Source organism: Cryptomeria japonica, chromosome 5 (assembly GCF_030272615.1).
Source record: "Cryptomeria japonica chromosome 5, Sugi_1.0, whole genome shotgun sequence".
Classification (NCBI taxonomy): Eukaryota; Viridiplantae; Streptophyta; class Pinopsida; order Cupressales; family Cupressaceae; genus Cryptomeria; species Cryptomeria japonica.
In genome coordinates, this window is record NC_081409.1 from 307,159,624 (window position 1) to 307,182,061 (window position 22,438).

At 37.6% G+C, this 22,438-nt stretch overlaps 1 protein-coding gene across 1 annotated transcript in view; it reads left to right on the forward strand.

The window, feature by feature from the left end:
- The first annotated feature begins 3,321 nt into the window (after nt 1-3,321).
- LOC131045021 (uncharacterized) overlaps nt 3,322-22,438 on the forward strand; it is a 318,125-nt gene continuing 299,008 nt past the window's right edge. Inside the window, exon 1 of the mRNA XM_057978528.2 lies at nt 3,322-3,620. Coding sequence (XP_057834511.2) covers nt 3,520-3,620 — 101 coding nt within the window. The 5' untranslated portion in view covers nt 3,322-3,519. The remainder of the gene's footprint in view (nt 3,621-22,438) is intronic.

The following is a 22,438-nucleotide window of genomic DNA, read 5'->3' on the forward strand; positions in this document are numbered from 1 at the left end:
TTAAATCTGTCATTATTGGTTTGGGAACTAACTGCGCTTTCCCATTTTGTAGTTTAATGTGGTAACCAACTCACTTTCTCTCCTAATTTCTTAAGCTCTAGAATGGATAGGAATACTGTGAGGAGGTTAATGATTCTCTCTTATAACCCACTATAACGACAAACACTGAGATATTTTATGCAACAAGGTAGGGATCTAGAGGTGTCTTGGTTTAGATCATTTCCATTCCACTTGTATAGTTTTCGTATTTTCATTTCAAGCATAATGCTGATATAGACTTCTTAATTACACATATTTTTCTTAAAAGAAATAATTGAATTATTCAAATGATAAATGCAATCCTTTTAGCATAGTCACCAATTATTGGGTGGCGTTACTAAAAAGAATCGCATGGAAAACCAAAAATAAGCAACTCAAGAAGATGCACTTGATTTAGATAATGGGCATTCCGCAATTAGATAGAATAACCTTTGAGAAGGAATTTCAGCCTATAACAAACATATTATCATTTATGCTTTACTTCATCACTATCTTTGACCTAAGTTCCCTTTTATGGGCATCCCAAATGCCATGTATGACTATGAATGCTTAGAGCCACTTTGCTTTTTTGCTTTAGCACAAAAATTAGTACATCACACTTTGATTCGCTATATTATAACTCAGACAGAGTTTAGATGAGGCTAACAAACTTTGCATTCATTGAAGTAAAATGGAAGAGCTAACATTTTTTTAAAACATTTTCAAAAATTCTTAAAACAAATAAAAATAAATAGCATTTATTGCAGAAATGACAATGATTTTATGCATATTATTTTTTGTTGTAAATTATAGAAATAATAAATTTGTGGAATTCTCATATAGGTAAGAAGAAGAGAAAGTTACAATCGATAAGTTGACCAAGGGCAAATTGTAAATCTGATCAACATCATGCAACTTGTAAGAAGCATAACAAAGTAATATCAATTGCATGGCACCAAAAACATACATAGACCTCACATTTTCAGTAGAAACTTCGCTACTCTGCAACACTTGTCACTATTAGTAATAATTGGTGACATTGTCAAATCAAAACTATCAAACTATTTGATAGAGGTAAATTGTTATTATACTTTGTTGATAAATTAATGTTTATTAATTTCTAAATATTATTGTATGCAAGATTTAGTGTAATCAAAATATGAAAATCAAGATAAAAACTAACATACCAATGAGATTTCTAGATAAAAGACTAAAATAGACTAAACTAGCTAATGCTTTGTAATGTATCTCATTGTTCTCTATCTCATAGGATCCCTCAAGTCAATGGTTGCTCTCAGATCATGGAGCAAATGACTTAGGAATGACAACTTCAAGAACGAGTGATAAAATGATCTATATGCAAGAATGCATCTAAGATCTATATGATACGTTGATGATGATTAAGATATGATACTAAGTTATAATGAAGATGAAGCTATGGTAAGAACATTAACAAACTTAGGCTAACATGATATACTAACATGGATATGCTATATGAATGAGATGAAATGCTTCTAAATGTTTAAAATGCTATTTTAACAAAGAGAGACAAGATGCTTTGATGAAATTAGACTATAGTGTAGATGCAAAAAGACTTGGATTTTTTGATAATGGAGAAAGTGAGTCCTATTTATAGAAGAAATAGGGAAATGGATGGCTAAGATTCAATAATCTTAACAAGGGCTAGGATGGAAAGTTACTCAATCCATGTTTATAATTTTCACCAATGAAATGGTGATAGTTGTCAACAAGAAATGACTTGAGAGGATGTAAGACACATTAAATGCATGAGAAGACATGAGGGTCACCCTAGGAGGATGATGTTAGGGTTAACTAGTGGATAAAGCTTTTACCCAAAGGGTAAACTCTTGTGCAAGGGTTAATGGGATAAATAGGGTCAAAACAATGAGTGCTTGATGAAACCCCTAGGTTAAATGAGGGTTAAGTTAGAGAGGAAGTGTCTAGCCATGGGTTGGGGTTGAATTAACCATTAATGATTAGGAAGACTTTGAGGGTTAACTTGTTGAAGACATAAAACCTTCAATGCATTTCAAAGACTTTGAGGAAAATTTGAGAAGTGACTTCTCTTAAGAAATGTGCAAATGCTTAAGAGAAGGATTAGGCTAATTAGGATGTTTAGAAGAATCTAGAAGAGGATATGCAAGTGGATTTGTTAGGAGAAGGCAAGTGGGAGGTTTTTTTGGATTTTAATTTTGAAATAAAGTGATTTATTCCAAAAAGTGGATGACAACTTGCATTTTTAAATAAAATTTTGATTTATTTAAATTGGAAGGGGATTTTTAATTAAATGAGAATTTAATTAAATGAGAAAAGGGATTTAATTAAATAAAGGTGATTTATTTAATTAATGAGTTGGATGTGGCTAAATGAATTAAATTAAATAAATTGAATAATTTATTTAATCAAATAGAGGAATGTGGGGGGATTAATTAAATATAATTTAATTAATAGAGGAATGTGATTAAATAAATAATAAATATTTATTTAATGAGATGGTTAGATTTATATGTCTACAATTTTTTTTTGTTGATATCATGAAATAATCTAGCGAGACTCAGTTTTGGGGTGTGGAGGGGGTGAGAATAATTTGACAACCCAACTACCCAACCACACCTGCCCTTGGGGCGAGTTGAGGTGAGAATACCTTGATGGACAATTGAGGAGGCTCAAACAAACCAGTCGACGAGAGTTGAACCTTGGACCTACATGAGAAGAACCCAAAACCTTGGCACACCTTACCAACCATTTGAACTCAACTTCTAATTATTGTATTATTAATATTGTTTAAAACATTATTTTTTTAAAATTAAAAATTTCTAGTTTTTTAATTTAACTAGAATTAAAACTATCAAATAACATTATTGATTTCACTCTTCAATAAAAAAACACAGATTACATTTCGTTTACATCTCACCTAAAATTTGATTGCATAACTTGACATTTATTTTTAATATTTTCTTTTAATTATTTCGATAGTTAAAAATTTCCCCAAAATTCCAAAACAGAACAATACAATAAATTATGAAATACATAAAAAATAATTTAAAAAATAAAATAAAAATGATCGAACGATCAACCCCCAACCCGAGCCCCGAAAAAGAAAGAAGCTAGTTATTATTAAATATTTTAGTAGTCACTCCTAAAAACTCCTTTTTAATGTTGTTTTTATTTATTTAAATATTAACTAGAGCTCATTTGAAAAAGTAGAAGTAAAATACATATAGCCCTTTGCAACGAGTATAATTCAAATCGATTTACCAAAAGCATGAACTAGTTTCCATCTCGTTTTTCGCTGCCACGCCAATTTCATGTGTATCCTACCTTCAAGAATGGCTGCACAGATATCCTATTTTCAAGTAGATGTAATTGCAGAATTTCACTTCTGCTGTCACAAGCTCAAGGCATTTAAACCCAATTTTGTCAGTACCAATAGAGAATCCTCTCTACCCATCTCAGGAAGATCTATACAGCTGTGCAGCAATGGCAATCGTGAAGTCAATTGGGTGGAGCACATTTGGGCAAAATGCTACTGGTCTGTTTGTTACCCACCAAAAACATAAAAGTCCTCGGTTACAGAAGAGGTGGGTGGCCTAAATCAATTTCATATACTCTGTACAATGTATTTTTCTTCTTTGGCATTTTATGTTGTAATGGCCTAGAAATTCAACGTATTTGTATATGTATTCTCATCCATTCAGAATATACATTCTCTGGCTTCTCCAACCGTCCTCCCACTCCTAGGGGAAAAATAAGAAGAAAAGTGGGGCACTAAACAGTGCAATTTGATATAAATGCGCCCATGACAAAAGATTGCTGGAGCAACATACCAGTATTCCAGAATCAAAACAGTAGGATTTTTTAATCTGTTTATAGCTTTTGCAAGTAAGGTGGATCCCTTGGCTGCTTGGCATTAGGCTACCTTTGAACGACTTGTTAATTAAGTATTTTGTACATTGGAATATTTAACTTGTCATTACCTTTCCACACTCAAATTGATGTGAAAATGCGTGTAAAGGAAATCAAACCCATTAAAAAAGATTGTTCAGTGTTGGATATTGCAATCCATGCTTCCAGAAACGCGAAAGAAACATAGAGAAAATTGAGAATTGCAATTAACACTTCTAAAGAAAACCTGATAGCCACATCACGGAATGAGCAAGTAGAAGGGAATGCTGTCTTATTAAGTCCCATCCTAGTCCCTATGTTTATAGGGCGAATGAAATCCCACCCATGGTTTGTGTTCTGCTCCCCTTTTGACAGTCATGGTGCGTGGGGTCCATTTCTCTAGTCCACAACTATTTAATGAATGGACTGTTAGCTTAAAAGTAGCATAGTTGGAATTGTAGTTACTTTCAGTTAGGTTTAGAAGAAAGGTGGATGTGGTCAATAACTGTTTGAGATTGCATTGATTGACGAAAGGCTTTGACAGTAAATTATTTGGAACTACCTTAATTTGAAGGCCTAATTTGTCAGTTAACTGTCCAGTCGAGGGGCTAGATTTGTTAGTTAACTTGCTCAATTACTGCCAACATTTGAGGGATGTCCTGCCTTTATTTGAGGTGTGCAGGAAAAGGAAAGCATGAGCTATACAATGTATTGGGAAGAGGAGAAGGGATACACTTGAAATTCACAAAACAAAAAATCATTTCTTTTCTTGGGCTAGACATTGTGTTTCAGCTATTGTGACTTGGAGAGGAAAACTTTCAGGCGTAGAGATTAGATTTCTTGAGGAAGATCAGTAGCAGACCGATACTTAGAGTAACATCTGGAATACCTGTACTGTCAAGTTGTGCATGTGTGCATGTTTAGTAAGGTGTATTAGTTTGATGAATCTCAATTTGCTTGTGTACTGTTTTGAAGAAGTATACAGAATACAAAAGTATTTATTACAATAGTAGTTGTGGGCATTCTTGGGTTGTTATCTATGTGCATTCAGATTAGGTTAGGATAGTGGTATTAGTGCTAACATCCTCCCAGCCTGTGAATCATGGAGGGTATTTTGGGAATTTTGACAAAATGAAAGAAGGTAGATCTTTTTCAAGATACATTGTTGAAAATTTGCAGAAGCTAAGACAAATGAACAAGCTACTGGAACAAAAGTTGTAGCTTCAAAGTAGAATGGGAAATCCAGATTCAGCTCAAACATCATAGAGAGAGAATCTCAACTGCAAATAGTTGATCAATGGCTAGACCATCCCAAAGCTTGCCAAACCCATGTTCTTGCAAAAAGATGAAGAAACTAAACTTGAGACAACCATTGCAGAGGAGATGGATATAATCTTTCAGCATACCAAAGTAGAGTAGATGATTTAAAAGCTATAGTCTCTTTTGTTAATTACTTGGAGATACTTGGCAAGTAGCCTTAGAATTGGAAAGGCTAGAGTAGTAGCCAAAAATAAATTGATCGAAAAGGAGTTGGAGGAGAAGGTGAACAAATGGAACACTCCTAGCTTTGATGGTAGTAGCAATGAATCCTCACACAAAGAAAGGGTTTTTCTCAATGAACACAATTAGAAATCAGCATTACATGTTGAATGTGAAAATTCAATATTGAAAGAGATATTGTAACAATTGACCCTAATTTTTTTTTTGCAATATAAAGATGAATGTGCAATGTCTTCAACACTTTCTGATCAACCAAATCCTGAGTGGGCAAGGTGAGAGCATATAGTGTTTCAAACCACACAACTACTCCAAAAGAATGCAAGTACAAATGATATGGCAGCAAGCTGACCAGAGTACACAGACAACAGAGCCAACCTACACCTCTTTGACGGACTGCATAAAATGACACAGAGGTGGAAAGCCAACCTTATCAACACCTCTTCAACGGATTATGTGCATGTAATGCAAGCCACTGACAGAATGTGCTATAATAACTAGTGATAAACCGTCCAATTATACAATATGAAATGCATGCAAATTAAACTCTTCGTCAGTTAAATCATCTGAAGTTTACAAGATAGGTACGAATACATTACAAAATGGCTAAATACTTCAATGACCTGCTGCATAATGATTGATATAATATTCTAATCAGAATTAAACACTGCTGCAATTACAAAATTACATCAAAGAAACTCATAAAACTTAGACAATGAGCTGGTCACCAATCATATACTGAAACTATAATGAAATACACATGGGGTATTTGATGTAGATTCATCCCAAACTCAAATACAGCATAATGAACTCTCCCTGTGACTGATTAACATTGAATAAGGGGTCTGAACAGCACTAATAACCCTTTGAAAATTTACAAAGGGTATGCCGAGCACACTACTCAACCTGCATAAACTAAAAAATATTTTAAAACACACTGAAACTGAACCCAAGGCACCATGAACACAATGGACATCAAACAAAATGAGAAATCAGTCACCTTGCAGGTCTGCAATTGAATTTATTGCTGCTGGTACAACATGTACAACAGAGCCAAAATCCACATAAATCACTACAAATATTAAACCCAAACTCCCTAACAAGTATGAGAATCTATACTTCCCAAACACAATCATAAACTAATCCCAAACACATGAAAACTGATGGATATCAGATTGGGATAGTGCTCAAATTAATTGCAGGTCTGCAATCGAACTTATTGCTGCTGGTACAATAGGTATAACAAGTACAAATGTCCTAAAAATCTTAGAAATCACCAAAGTTCACCTTATTTTGCTTGGTTTCAAGAAGAAACTCAATCACTACGCAAGCTCACAAACTTCTTAGATTGCATCATAAATCCTTGCATGTTAAAAAAACATGTCAGAATACATCAAAAATCTCCATGGAAACAAGAAATAGCAAAATAACATAACCTTGCAGCACAAACTATGGAGTCTTCACTTTCAGCACAAAGTAGATAATCTTCACTTTTAGCACCAAGACAATCTCTATATGCAATTGCAATAATGGATATTGAGGGTTTTCAGCCCCAAACCCAATAACTTCAGCACGCAGGTGATTTTTGGATGAAATCACTCTGTCTAGAGAGGAGGGTTTCTGTTCTCGAAACTAGTATTCCAAAAGGGTTTTTGTCCTCAAGAAATATATAATATATTATAATATTTATGATATAATATTATAATACAATACAATATAATATATTAGTACACATAATTATATTGTATATTATATATCATATTAATATTTTTTTTTTGAAAAAAGGGGTAAAAATTTATTTAAACAAAAGCAGAATTACAAAGCAAAGGCACAAGGCCCAACAAGAGAGAGGCAACAAAAAAGGTCTGAATGGAAACCCCAGCAACACACTACATATTCCTATCCTCCAACAATAACCTTTCCAAAGTCTTAGTATAATCAGCAGGTAAGCCATCTCTCACCCCAATATCCCAACCATCAACATTCTTTGAAGCCCACTTCGCCAAGCAGTCAGCCACTTTGTTCCATTCTTTGGGAATGTGACAAAAGGAAACATAACCCAAAGTACTACACAGACACAAGATCTGTCTAACCACAAAGGCAAGTTGCCAACTAACATCATCCAGATTTTGCTTGTTCAACATATCCACAACAATTTGAGAGTCCGACTCATAAATAATCTTCCTCCAGCCTAGAGAACAACTCCTCTTAACTGCAATCTTAATAACAAGCGCCTCCATTAATTTATTAGAGTGCTGACCTTTATAAATTGAGAAGAAAAAAATAACATCCCCATCACTACCTCTACCAATACCACCAATACCAGCATGACTAGGATTCCCCCAACAGGAACCATCTGTATTTATCTTCCGAACACTGACAGGAGGAGGTGTCCACCTACCATCTCTATGAATCCTCTGCTTAACAGATTTGAATCTTTTGCCAGTAGTACAGCCCAATCCATTATCTCCCAAATTCAAATTCTTCACTATAGCATAATCACTTGGATCAATTGTTTTAGACATATCACACTTTATAGAAATAGTCTATTGAAGCCTACTAACTATCTTCTGCCACAATTGCAAATTACCCATTTTGGAGTCACAAAAAACCCTACGATTCCTTTCCAGCCAGAGATTCCAAATAATGAAAGCAGGGCCAATAGCCCAAGCCACTTGAAGGATGTTTTCATTGGGGGTCTGCCCATGCTTTCCCAAAACTCGATCAAAGAAGTAGCATAAACATAGGCATGCTGCCATGCCTCCCACCACCTATGCTAGATTTCCTTTGAGAAGGAACATTGAAAAAACAAGTGTGAGCTAGATTCTTCACTGCTCATAAAAAAGACACAGATGGAGGGTCCTTGAAAACTTCTCCTACGAAGGTTCTCCCATGTAAGGCATTTCCTTTGAGCAACCAGCCATAAAAAAAGTTACACTTAGGCCAAGAAGAGTTATTCCATACCTTCTTCCACTAGGGTACCTCATCCAAACCATGCACTTGTCTATCAAGCATGGCATACCCTACAACAACCGTAAATTTACCTTTTGGGTTAGGGCCCCAAGCAAGCCTGCCACTCTCTTTGAGGGAATTGCATATTCTCCTAGCCAAAATCTTTGCTAGCTCAAGACGATCCTCAACTGATCCACCCAAGGGCCACTCCTATGGGTCCTTCCAATAGGTCGTCTCAATTTGCCCTCTATGAACAATTGTTTTAAAGTTTTCCACCTTAACCCATCCAACATCAGAAAATTTATTGCAGAGAGACCGTAGGCGAGGGAAGCTGGAAAGAATAGGAGAGTAGCCATCCCAAGAGTCCTGCCAAAAAAGGGCACCAGAGTCCTTATTACAAATCGCCCTCCTTAATAAGCCTAGCTCCTTTCTTAAGAGTTTCCCAGATGGAAGATCCCCTATCGATCAAATCCAGATGAGGCCCATCTTGGTTAAAATCTTGGCCCAATCCTGATCCTGGCAGGTGCACCATCTCCAATACAACTTAGCTTCCAAGGGCTTACCAACTAGACCAATGTGCCAAAGACCAAGGCCACCTGCATACTTTGGTCTACGAACAGAGTCCCACTTGACAAGGCTCTATTTAGAGGAGAAAAGATTGCCGGACCATTAGAACTGACGGGAAAGAGCATCAAACTCCCTCACAAAATAAGGAGGAACCTGCACAAAACACCAATAGATGGGGAGAGCTTGCATCACCGTCTTCAGGAGCACCGTCTTCAGGAGAATCACTCTCCTAGCAAAAGAGAACCATCTGAAGGTTCAATGGCTAACCTTGCTCTGAAACTTGTCCAAAATCTCCTGCCTAAAATCCTCGATGAGCGCCCATAGCCAAAGGAATCCTAAGGTACACAAGAGGGAGAGAACCAATATGAAATTTGAGGATATGAACAATCCTATTCTGAATAAGCCGAGGAGTATTAAAGAAATAAATAGAAGATTTAGCCTCAATAATACTCTGATCGGAAGCGGACAAATAAATATCTAGAGATCTCCTGAAGTTCATAGCCTCATTGATTTTGGCCTTGCTCATCAGAGCAGTGTCCTCCACAAAGTAAAGATGAGAATAAGGAGGCAAGGAATTGTTCCAATACCACCCCTGATTAAGACCTTGCCTCACCTGGGACTTAATAAATCTACCGAGTCCCTCAACCATGATAATAGATAAATAGGGGGACAAGGGATCCCCTTGCCTCAGGCCCCGAGCAGCCCTGAAAAGCTCCGAAGGTTCCCCATTAATAAGAACTGAAAAGGAAGTAGAAGTAACACAACTGAGGACCCAGTTAACCCACTCCTCTCCAAAACCAAAGGCCAAGAGAATATTCTGTAAGAACATCCAGCTCACCTGATCATAAGCCTTCGCCATGTCAAGTTTAATAAACATAGCCTTCTCCCTAGAAGTTGCCATAGAATGAATAGCTTCCATTGTAATCACAACGCCATCCAAAATCTGTCTCTCGCCAACAAAGCCACCTTGTTCCTCCGAAATCAAAGCACTAAGAAATGGCTTGAGTCTTTCAGCAATCAACTTAGTAATAATCTTGCAGATCACACTACACAAAGCAATAGGCTTGAATTGATCCAGACTATTAGCCCCATCTTTCTTAGGAATAAGAGCCAAAAAGGTAAGAGTTCATAGACTTTAGCATTTGCTTATTCATATGAGATTCCTGAACCACTTCTAAAAGATCAAATTTTATGATCTCCCATAATTCCTAAAAAAATTCAATAGGAAATCCATCCGGGCCAAGGGCCTTACCTTTTTTCATATGGAACACCACATCCTCCAATTCTGGTAACAAAATGGGATGCATAAGGGCTTCATTCATCTCAATAGAAACTAGTGGGGGGATACAATTCAGTATAGCTCTTTCCTCCTCCACAACAATGTGAGCTTCCTCAGAGAACAAATTCGAGAAGTAGTAGACGGGTTCCCTAGAAATTTCTTCTCTAGAAGAAAGCTGAGCACCCTCTGAAGAAATAAGAGAAGTAATAGAATTGCCAAATCTCTGGGCCTTAACAGAGTTATGAAAAAAGCAGTGTTCCTATCTCCTTGAAGCCAATCAACTCGAGACTTCTGCTTCCAGAAAATCTCCTCCCGCAATTCCCATTCTTCCAAATCTTTAAGGGCTGAAGACTCTGCTCTACTTAGATCAGGAGACAATCCTTGATCCCGAATCTGACGAGTAACATAATCCAACTTGGACTGAGCAGTCAGCTTCTGAGAGTGAAGATTACCAAAACACTATTTGTTCCACCTCTTGAGCCTGTATTTCACATGTTGGAGCCTCTTCCCAAATGAATACATGGCCCGACGATGAGCAAGCCTCCCTTCATACCACCAGTCAATCATAAGGTCCTGGAGAGACAAATACCTTTGCCACATTAATTGAAACTTAAAAGAGGGATTTTTAGAAGCTCTATATGACGTGGTCGATAATTTGATAGGCAAGTGATCAGAGCCCCTCCAGTCGAAAATTTCAGAATTGGTAGACCACCTGTCACACACCTAGTAGCAGGAGACCAAAAATCTATCAAGCCTCTCGGAAAAAGCCTCTATACCACTTCTATTATTCCAAGTAAAGATACCATTATTAGATTTCAAATCAACCAAGTGCAAAAGGTCAATATTATCCCTGAGTAAATTTGCAGAAGGGTCCAACTTGGCTAATCCTCCTCATTTTTCCTCTAGACTAGTCACAACATTAAAGTCTCTAGCCACAATCCATGGGAGATACGCAGCCAGGGACCGAACAAAATTAATATGAGACCAAAGTTGAGACTTATCTAGAAAATCAGTAGGCACATATATATTAGAGAAGAGGCACAATTCACCTGTCTCAAAGCTAGAAACAATCACTGAGATGGAAGACCGACTTGATATCCACCACAAAGGAACAACCTTCGTTGGGTTCCAGAAGCAAGCAATCCCTCCAGAACTACCGTGAGCACCCACACCTTGGCATTGGCCATGGGGCCAAACATGAGGGGCTTTACTTAACAGCCCATCTACAGTTAACTTAGTTTCCTGAATAAAGACTAAATTTGGAGAATGAGAGTCAATTAAACGGCGAATAGCCTTTTGTCTAGGGATGCTATTCATACCCCTCACATTCCAAGAGATGACAATCATTTATGAGGTTGGGAGAAATGAGAATCAATGGTCTTAACAGAACCAAATTCTATCAATGTCTCACCGATTAACTTCACTTTCACATGATCCGCCTTCCGCCCTGCCTTTGAGAATTTCTCCGGGGGACTTTTCTTAAGGGGTTTTGGATGTAATCCCAAAGTTGAAGGACCACAATTACCCTTACCCTTGTCCGAAACCACCTTATTTGGATGAGAAATAGATTATGTCACAACCTTACTGTCCATCTGTGCACAAAATTCACCTGATTCATGCCCATCTAGAATTTGAATGGAAACATCAGTACCCATCTACCTTTCTTGCTTAGCCTCAATATTCATATTCAAACTTTTTTGCCCTCCATCTTCTAGTGGAAGCCCATCCTTTGCCCCATCACCTGTGGAGAGATCAACTGGAATGCCCTCTTCCTCGAGCAAGTCCTCAAGACCCTCAAAACGATTAAGAGTTTCATCATTTTGTCTATCCCTCCAAGTCCTCTTTTGGCCTCTCCCCTTATAACGGGGCTTCACAGGAATAAATCCTTCCTTATCCATAGTCCCTTTAGCCTAGATGATTTCCCCTTATCCTTCCTAGGAGCAACACTTGGAGTTCTCAAATTTGGAGTGGTAGAAACAAACTGAGGGCACTTCCTCTGCAGATGTCCATACTAATGGCATATGCGGCATCGGAAAGGGAGCGTCTCATAATCCAACTGTTGAATCCAAGAAGAGGCTGCCAAACAAATTTCCATAGAATCTGGAAGAGGGTTATTCAAATCAACTTCAACACAAATCTGAGGAAAGGAAATTACCTTTCTATCCCGAGTTTGCGTAGCTGATCCAATAGGTTTATCAAGCAAGAGGGCAATGGAATGAAGGATATCAGTCTTTCAAAAATCAAGCGGGAGCTTGGGAAGGCCGACCCAAACTAGAACTCTAGACGAGAGCTCCTCTGTTGAGTGGAACCCCGCATGCCCGGGTTTAATAAATAACTCGGTCTCGTTGAAGAAATAGGGGCCTCCCTCGAAAGCCTATTCGACATGCATGAGAAGGCAACTATAAAATAATTGTTAGCTGCCAACAAGATCTCCATATCCCCCTCAGGATTCTAGACACGACAGGCCCACATATCCAAAACCGTAAGAGAAAGCCTAAGCCCCATAAATTTATAGATTAAGTCATGACCGGACCAATGTGAAATGTCTTCCAAGATAGCCTTTGGTTGAATAACTAAAACATGGCGATCCTGGATTGTGGCCAAGCATCCATTCACTTTCTTGATGTGGAGAGAACCCTTAATGTCCGCTGAGTCCTCCTCCATTAAAGCTTGATTATTTTTCCCAGCCCTAGACGCATGCATAGAAGAAGAAGGCACCAAATCCAACATAGCCGAACCCGATATAATTGGGGCATCCCCAAACCCTGCCATGCTTCAAGCAAAGTATATGGTCCACAAAAACTACACACACAAAGACAAAACGAAATCTCACAAAGAAGGCCCCCGCCAAAGCCAGGCCCCGCGGAACAAACCCACCCCACAAAGGACAGAGTGGGCAAATAAAACAGACACCAAAAATGCAGAGCCACACCCACGGCTCCCTGCAACCACAATACCCCAAAATCTTCAAATCCCCACGCCAAACACTCCATGGCTAGACCTCCAAACACCCTGTGCACAAATCCAACAAAGAAGAAAAGTGGCTAGGGTTTCCCCTAGCTCGCGTACAGGCACAAAATGCCGAAAGCCATCCAACATATCATATTAATATTAATATATATTAAATATTATATTATTGTCATGCCCTAGCCTAAGGTCATGTCTTTCATAAAGACAAATCGCAGCTTTAAATAGAAAACCCTAGGCGATTAAATATAAGGGCCGACCCAAAATAAAAGTATTTAATTGGTCATTGTTATTTAGAAGAGGGCCAACTAGATTAGATTATAAACAATACATAAATAATGGTGTTTTCTTTAAAAGAGTTGACTAATCCTCAATATAATATCGTATAAATAAAAGTAGATTTTGTGCAGAAATATATGCGAGGAAATAATATGGTAAATTAGTCAAATAAAGAATAGCTTTGTAAAGTACACAACAAATGTTACGAGAAGAGGGGAAGCATCGAATGATTTGGAAACAACATTTGATCTGACAATAGAAATGTAATGTCCCCTATTGGAAGGCTACTTGTGTCCCAATAACTATTAAACATAATTATGTCTTAAATTAAGTGATTGAGATTAGAAAACATCTAATTCCTCATAATACAATTAATACTAATTATTTTAAGGGTTTGCCCTCAATTCTTCCCTAACCCTTTTGGAGGATGGTGGAATTACTATGCTAGGGTGCTTGGAAACTGTTTACAAGTAGGCTCCCTCAAGGTTTCAGGAACACCCGTTCATGCCCATCTCGGGACTCTCCCTCAAGGCTTTAGGATTATATGTCCTTACCCCATCTTGGGACTTACCTGACTTGTGACAGAATTACTCAGCCTCTCCCTACACAAACCATGTAATGTCCCCATATAATGCCCTCTCTAAAATAAAATTTAACAATAAATAATAATATAATTAAATATATATATATATATATATATATATATACACACACACACACACAACCAAATAAATAAATAGAATGAACTAAATCCTAATAAATAATAATATTTCTTGTTTAGCAAATAATAATATAAGTAATATTAATAAATAATTAATAATAAATATAATTTTTGAGACAAATAAAATCCCTAAAATTGTTGGGTGAATATTTTGTCACTAGCGTACCAATGACAAAATATATGATTCACATACAACTATGTTGAGAAATTAATCTCTCCTCTCATCAAGGGGAGGTTCCCTTTGAAATTTCTTCTCTAATTAACAAGAAATTAAAATCTGTGGGTTAGTTTCGGGCATATAACTCTTGTTTTTTAGAGTATATGTATTCTCCTCCACTTTGTTACAATTTCCCTATCACTTTTGATACTCAAAGAAATGAACGAATTAATCCAACAAACTATACCAAAATTTACAAGCAAGAAGCACAAAGTCTTTCTTGAATGTAACACTAACTTAAACTAATTATCACAAATGGTAAGAAATCCAACTTGCAGCTCAAAGTCTTCAAGAGTAATTCCCCAATCCTTAAAACTACAACCAACAGTGGCAATACAAAGCCTACCACTAATCACTTAACATTAGAAAATTTCCCAAATATGCAAGGAGCACAAAGTCTAAATTTCACAATTCAAGAGCTCTTTTACCCACATAACAATATCTCCAATATCAAGGAAGTAAAGAACAAATATAAGTAATGAACATGAGAACATTAACTCATATAAACAATTTTTGACACAACACAAAGTTTGAGATCAAATAGAATTGCTTTCTTTATTTGCTTGATTGAATCTTCACAACAAAAGCTCAAAGTCTTAGTTGAGGCAAAAATTCGGCAGAGTTTTGCTTAGCATAATCAAAGATAAAAATGTACAAATGAGGGTCCTCCTTAAATAGGAAAAGAATGGAGAAAAATGTGGCCACAGTTGACTAATTCAACTTCATAGTCCCACTTGACTTTAACTACAACAGAAAGAAAATGTGCAGCTGCGAGAAAACTAGCAGCATCTATCAATGCAACTACATGAAAAGAAAATGTCAAAGGGGATACTTTATTCATCTTTCTCCTCATTAGATTTGTGGAATTCTTCGAACTTAGTCAGGATGGCCTCCATCTCAACTTTGTCCGGCATTGGGGTAGAATCTGTGATAACACGAACATGGGAAATTGCATCCTCAGCCTTCACATATTTCTTTTTTCCATCTTTCAACATGGATGCAAGGACCTCAAAATTGACTTGAATCTCCAGTAGCTTATCAAATGCATTTAGAGAGAAATCCTGTTCCGTGCAGTGATCCATTAGAGAAAGAAACTCCTGCGTGATGGCGTCACTAGTAACAAGATTCTGATTGTCATCATATAGATAGCAAGGAATGTCAACAATTCTAGCAGAAATGAGATCAATCTCATCATCACCTTCCTTCCTTTCTCGATCCAGCTCTGCAATCATCAATCTTATTGTCTCTTTCTTGTGAGACAACAATGACAAGATTTGGATATATTTTTCTCTTGTGGGAACTACCTTATTCTCCACGAGGACGTCTATTCTGAATTCCTCCATTTTGCTCCAAAGGGTGGCACTTCTCTCAATATCTTCAATTTCTTGAGATAGTGAAGTCTTGATACTTTGCATTTGACTTTGAATTACTTCAAAATCAGCCAATAACCCAATTGTTGAACTTAGAAGATGAGACCCCTCTGATTTCAATCGTGCAATCCACTCATCTACTACTTGGCCCTTGACTCCGACCTGTTCAACTTTCTTTAGATCCTCAGTATCTATTGAGGAACCAATAGGCTCGATTTCTTGGGAGGATTGTGTAACCTTGAGAAGAACACTGGTTAATTGCTCACACTTTTGTTTTAACTCATTCTTCTCATCTCTTTCCTGATCAAATCTCCGCAACAAAGAGTCAAAAGCAGTTTGGGAATCCAGCTTAACGCTCTCATTCGTTTCCACTCCAAGCTCTACGGTTTGCATGGTATAGTCCTCAGGTTGTATATTATCTTTACTCTTATCTGATGACGACACCATGACCTTAGCATATTTCCTCTTAGTAGCTGGATCTACTAATACCCTAGAAACAGTCTTTGACTTTTTTGTACCTTTGGGCTTTGGGGGAACCAACTGCTCAAAATCAAACTCATCGGATGAAATCACCCGTTTCTTTCTCTTGGGTGCTACTACCTCCATCCAAGGTGGTAATTCTGGATTGGCGGGTGGAGTAGTAGCTTCTTGCTGAGTATTAATTGGTATTTCAGGAGCAAATTGGCTTGAACTTGCAGCGGTTGTGGATGCTATTATTGGTATCAAAGCGGAAGTATCCAGTGACATGCCAACTGATGTAGTAACAATAGCTGCTACTGACACCCCTTTAGTTACAGCTACAGATGGGAGAGTGGAAATAATTTCAATACTAACCAGGGGTGGAACTTCTATTATGACCACTGTAGAAGGTAAAGTCATCATCTGCTGTTCCGCAAATGCTTGCTCCATAGTTTCAGGAAAATCCAACATTGAAGATTCAATGGTGGTTGAAGGAATATCATCCAAACTGGAAAAATTTGATAGTGTGAAAAACTGTTGAGCAACTTCTGACTGTGTCATGTCCATATCTAACTCCTCATCATCAAATCCCTCATCCTCTTGATCTGAGTTAGTTTCAATAGAATGAATAACAACTTCTGGATGGGTTGGCGCCTGTGAGGTGGCAGGGACATTAATCTCGCCATGATGTGCTGGCTCCTCAACCTGTGCTTCCTCTTGATGAGGAATTTCACCTTCTTTCGGCTCCTTCTCTTTCTCAGTCTCTTTAGTAGACTGCTGCTCTGACTCTTTTGTGGTTGTCTCTTGAGTTGCTAAAGACGACTCACCTTGTTTAGACCCCTTAACTGTGAATTTGATTTTGGGTCCTTCTCCCTTGATTGTGTTGCAGGAGTTGAAGATGGTGCTTGCTGATCTGCTTTGCCCTTGGTCCTTGTTTCAGCCGTAGCTGTCTTACCATCTAAACCATCACTATTGTCATCATCTCTGGAACTAGCAAGAAGCTGTTTCATTCTAAGATTCTTCTTCAACAACCATGCATTGTTATTTGCCAAAATGAGGGATATTCTTTGAGTAATAGACTTACTCTCCTTCTTCGACCATTTCACCAGTGGGAGTGGTGAATCAACAATCTTTTTTTCATAATAGACTGGGTCTACTATGTCATCGGTTTCCTCCATGGTCATTGGGATTTTCACCAGATCTAGATTTTCAATCTGCTCTAGGGTAAGACGACTGAAATCCATTCTTCTTATGTCTTCTTGATCGTGGCAATCCGCCCATACATCTTCAAACCTAAAAACATGGGTGTAGTTTCTTTTGAGCTTATTCTTCATGCCATGAAAATCAAAATTATTTCGTGCTTTGAACCTCCTCATAGTATTCCATTGCATCTCTTCTTCCATGTTCTTGGCCTTGGGATTAGTCAAAACTGAATACCAACCAATAGATTCTGGGAACTTCAATCCAGTCTTATGTGCTTGTGATTGCTTTTCGTGCACAAAAATCAATTGCCGACACAGCTCCATGAGTACAATCTTGTCAGACGGATATCTTGGTAGAATGAAAGGTTCTCCTATGAAACATCCTATCCGGATGTAAGTGAATGTTGGGAACTGAAGAAAAACACATCCAAAATGAGAAACCCTGTTATATGCCGCCTCCGAGAGCCTTTTCTTCTGCAAGTCTTTGTCAAACATGCACTTCCATACAGCAAAGAAAGCGTCATTAACTCTTCTGAAATGGTTCCCTTGATTATGGAACGTGAGTTGATCATAATAATTCCAGACAGGCACTAACCTCTTGTCACCTTTTGTAGATAAACCTAGATATTGCCTCATTGAAGCAGCTGCATATACCAGGTATGAGGTCATATAGAATTTCAATGTCACCTTAACCTCCTTCAATTGTGAGCAGAGTGCATCACTGGTCTGCTCACCCCAATCAATCCTAGCTGCTCCTTTCTTGATTATATTCATGTAATAGCACATCCAGTTTTGGAAATAATGGGAATCTTTCAAACCTTTCACCCGTGCCAACATGGTGACCATATCATTGTATTCCTCGTTGAAGTCACTTGTATGGAAATATTTAGGCCATCTTGAAGTAGTAGAATTTCTAGTAGTAGAGAGGTAAACTGTATTAATTACTTTCTTGCATTTTACCTCATTTTTCTCATAATACTCTTGAGCACTTTCTTGAGAAATATCGACCACTTCCTCGACTGAAGAACCCTTGAATACGCCGTTAAAGAAAACGTTGTCCAATGTCATAACCACATTTTGATCAGCATCCTTAACCTGTCTTGTATTTGGATTGAAATGATCCGCCATTGCAAGTACAAAGTCTGGATCATGAGCTGTGACGGGGAAAGAAGCATATTTGTGCAACTCAGATCTGATCAAGTTTGTTAGGCGAGAAGGAGCTTTCTCAACTCGATCAATAAACTCCTGCATATTAACATGACCAATCTCCGTATCCTTGATCTCCTTGATGTTGGAATCTACTGAGCTTTCCGAGTACATATTCAAGTATTTGTCATACTTGTACTTCATTTTCTTTGCTGACGACTTGCCTGGTGAGGATTCCAATTGACTTGAAGAAGGCTTTGATTTATCGTGAGGAGGTCTTGACATTTGCAAATTACTGCATTCAACACCGAGGATTAGCTTCTTCAATAGTCTTCATCATCATCAGAAAACCAAATTTTATCAACTGGATCAAAAATTCGGAGTCAGAATGAGCTTGGGAACAAAATTGGTAAAAACTGGTAGGTCGGGGAAAAAGTCCGATCTGCACCTTAGGAGTAAAAATTTGCACATCGTACTTTAAAGTCTGATGTGCAAGGATAAAACAATTTACTTGCATATCGGACTTTAAAGTCCGATGTGCAAATTGGGGAAAAGCCATTGGCACATCGATGTGCCGGTTGGAAAAAAGTCATTAGCACATTAGACTTTAAAGTCCGTTATGCAAGTGAAAAACCGTTCAAAAGACAAGCACATCGGACTTTAAAATCCGATGTGTAGGGGAAGGACAACTGATTGACATGTCGAGTTTTAAAACCCGACATGTCAATCAGACAAACTCATCTCACATATCGGACTTTAAAGTCCGATATGTAGGTTTAACCCTCCTGCTAACACGTCGGGTTTTAAAACCCAACATGTTAGCAAAAGGGTATCTCCCGCATATCGGACTTTAAAGTCCGATATGTGGGAGTTGTCTCAATCCGTTAGCCTGTATGTCGGGATTTAAAACCTGACATGCAGGTGAAGGATTGAGATGACTAAGAGATCAAAGGGCAATCGGACTTTAAAGTCCGATGTGCCCTCGACCCCGAAGGGAAAGGGAAGAACGCGAAATGAAGAACAAAGGAAAGAAAAACAGCAAAAACCTGAGAAGAAAGAAAAACCCTACCTCAATCGGCCTGATTGAAGAAAATCTGATGACTTCGTGAGGAGATTTGGGGAAAAAATCGTGAGAAAGGAGCAAGAGGGCATGCACGGAGAAAAGATCACCAAAAGAAATGAAGAATTAAAACCTAAATTCTAATAAATAACCCCTTAATTAACCATTAATGCCTTCATTAATGGTTAAGTGCGCCATGCATGTCGGACATGTAGGATTAAATCGCTTGCAAGTCGGACTTTAAAGTCCGACATGCAAGCTACTGCAAAATCAACCTCTGGTTAAAGTCCGATGTGCAGATGCAAAGACCCTGCAAGTCGGACTTTAAAGTCCGATCTACAGGAGAAGGACTACCTGCAGGTCGGACATTAAAGTCTGATCTGTAGGAGAAAAACCAAAACTATGCACATCGGACTTTAAAGTCCGATGTGCAATTCCTTCAAAATGAGAGAACCCTGCAGGTCGAACTTTAAAGTCCGACCTGCAGGCAAAACTCAAAAATAAAAGAACTTAAAAACAATAAAAACAAAAGGCGAAAAGCCAAAGGAGCTAAACGACGGAGTCGTTCAAGCTCTCCCAGAGGACGTAAGGTACGAAACGGACCATTTTCGTAGGGTTGCCTCACGATTTTGGCCGCGTTGAAATCGAGGACAACAAAAATAAAGATTACCAATTTAACTATGTAGAGAATAACTGTCATCTATCGACTGAGAATAGCGATCTACATAAATCAGATTATATATATTATAAATAGTGGAAATATGAATCGTATTCAAGTGCTAGACTTGAGGCCCATTAATCTTCCGCTGCTGTGTGGGTATTTCGTCCTGAGTATATGGACGCAAATAGAAGTTTTTGGGTAGTATACAATGTTACTGCCATTAATGTTGGTAATCGCCAAAACAATCCTTCCCGTTGAAAGGCATATAGAACTCTGCCATGTCGATAAGGGAACATCACATGGCAATTAATTATCGTCCATATGAATGAACCTCTTTAATCAGATCTATGATATCTCATATCCAATCCATCCACAGTTCCAACTATAAATTATGAAGCCGATAACATTAATACCATCGAACTATTAATTATTGATCTCCATACAATATCGATATAAGAAAGACATCAAGCATGATTAAGGAAGCAAATAAATTCATTAAGGATCACAATAATCAGTAATATATTGAAGTGATGTGATTATGACATAACCAATGAACGTGTCTCTAATATCTATACTCCAAGAGACAACCAATCAGTTGAGTAAACATATATATATTTGCATCCATTACGTCACTTAGGGAAGAACAGAATCAGATCGATCAATAATAGATATTTCGCATATATTTGAAGAGATAACTGGTAACAGCCCATGACCGTCTCACCTCCAGAACAATATACAGTTATATTTAAATACTAGCGGACCAGTAGTAATACTCGCTACTCACTTGAAGTTATAATTGCTGTAATAAATGTCAAGTCGTTAGTCTCAGAAACTCCGACCAAGTCAGATATCATAGCGGTATATCTATAAGACTAATATCCATCTAAACTTATGGATTGATATCTATTATATTACAGTACTCCATTTAGATGACACTGTAGATCTAAAACAACAGTCATTCTATTTCTGAACCGTCTGGCAATATAAATCTTATAAAATTGCTAACACTAAGTACCAAAATAAGAAGCTGCTGGCAATTTAAGAATTCAGGCACAAAAAATCTTTGGGATCCAAATAGGGGACATTACAAACCAACCTATCCTCACGTAGGCATTAGCGAAAGATCAAGGACTGGACTGTTTAATATATTGGTCTTTCATGTACTATGAATGTATATGAAATTAAGTATGACTGTCATACATATTGGAGCCTATATTAATATTACTATTAAATTCTGCATAAGAACATTATGAGGCTTCATATAATAAGCATACATATTAAGCACATCCCCATGCATACCACCAAGAACAAGGATGTTTCTGCCTGTAACTTAATAGCAGTTCTGATCTGATCTGATCAATGTCCCCAGATGCCTTTGATTCCTTTCCTTTATATCTTTCACTGTGAGGGAGAGGTCACACCTCTTCATCATGTATGCCCTTTGGCAAGAGACACACCCTTTCACCGTTAGCAGCCTTTGAAAGAGTGCAACTCTTCATTATTTCTGCCCTTTGAAAGGGACACAACCTTTCACAATCAGATCTGCACTTCTTATTTAAATCAGATCTCCACTTCTGATTCCCCAAAATATCCCCCTTCTTAAATGAGGTTCTCTTCTCCCTTTATATCTCATGTTTGAGGGAGTCACAGCTTATCATTTCATGCCTTTTGACCATTCATTAACTTTAATCAAATTTTAATTATATTCAATTATATTTTTTTTTTATATTTTAATTTTTTTTATATTTTTATTCTTTTGTATTTTAATTTTATTATTATTATTTATTATTAAATTATATTTCAAAGTGGGGACATTACAAGAAAACTAGAAAAATAAGAAATCAGAGTCTGAGTTTAATTTTGAAAAGGCAACCAACTATAATATTTGGTATCTCCCCGAAGAGGACATTACAGTTGTTATTAGAGCAATCCTTCCTGCCACCCTGTGAAAAGTAGTTGATGCAACCTAGCCAAAGAGCTCAAAGGGCCTTGGAAAGAGAAAGGAAGAAACTTGCATCCACCAACAACACTATGAATGAACAAATGGTCAATGAATTGAGGACCTTCATGGTGCAAACCACTCAAGCTCTCAAGGAGCAAAACAAAAGATCAACCCAACTTCTCCTCCAAGCCATCC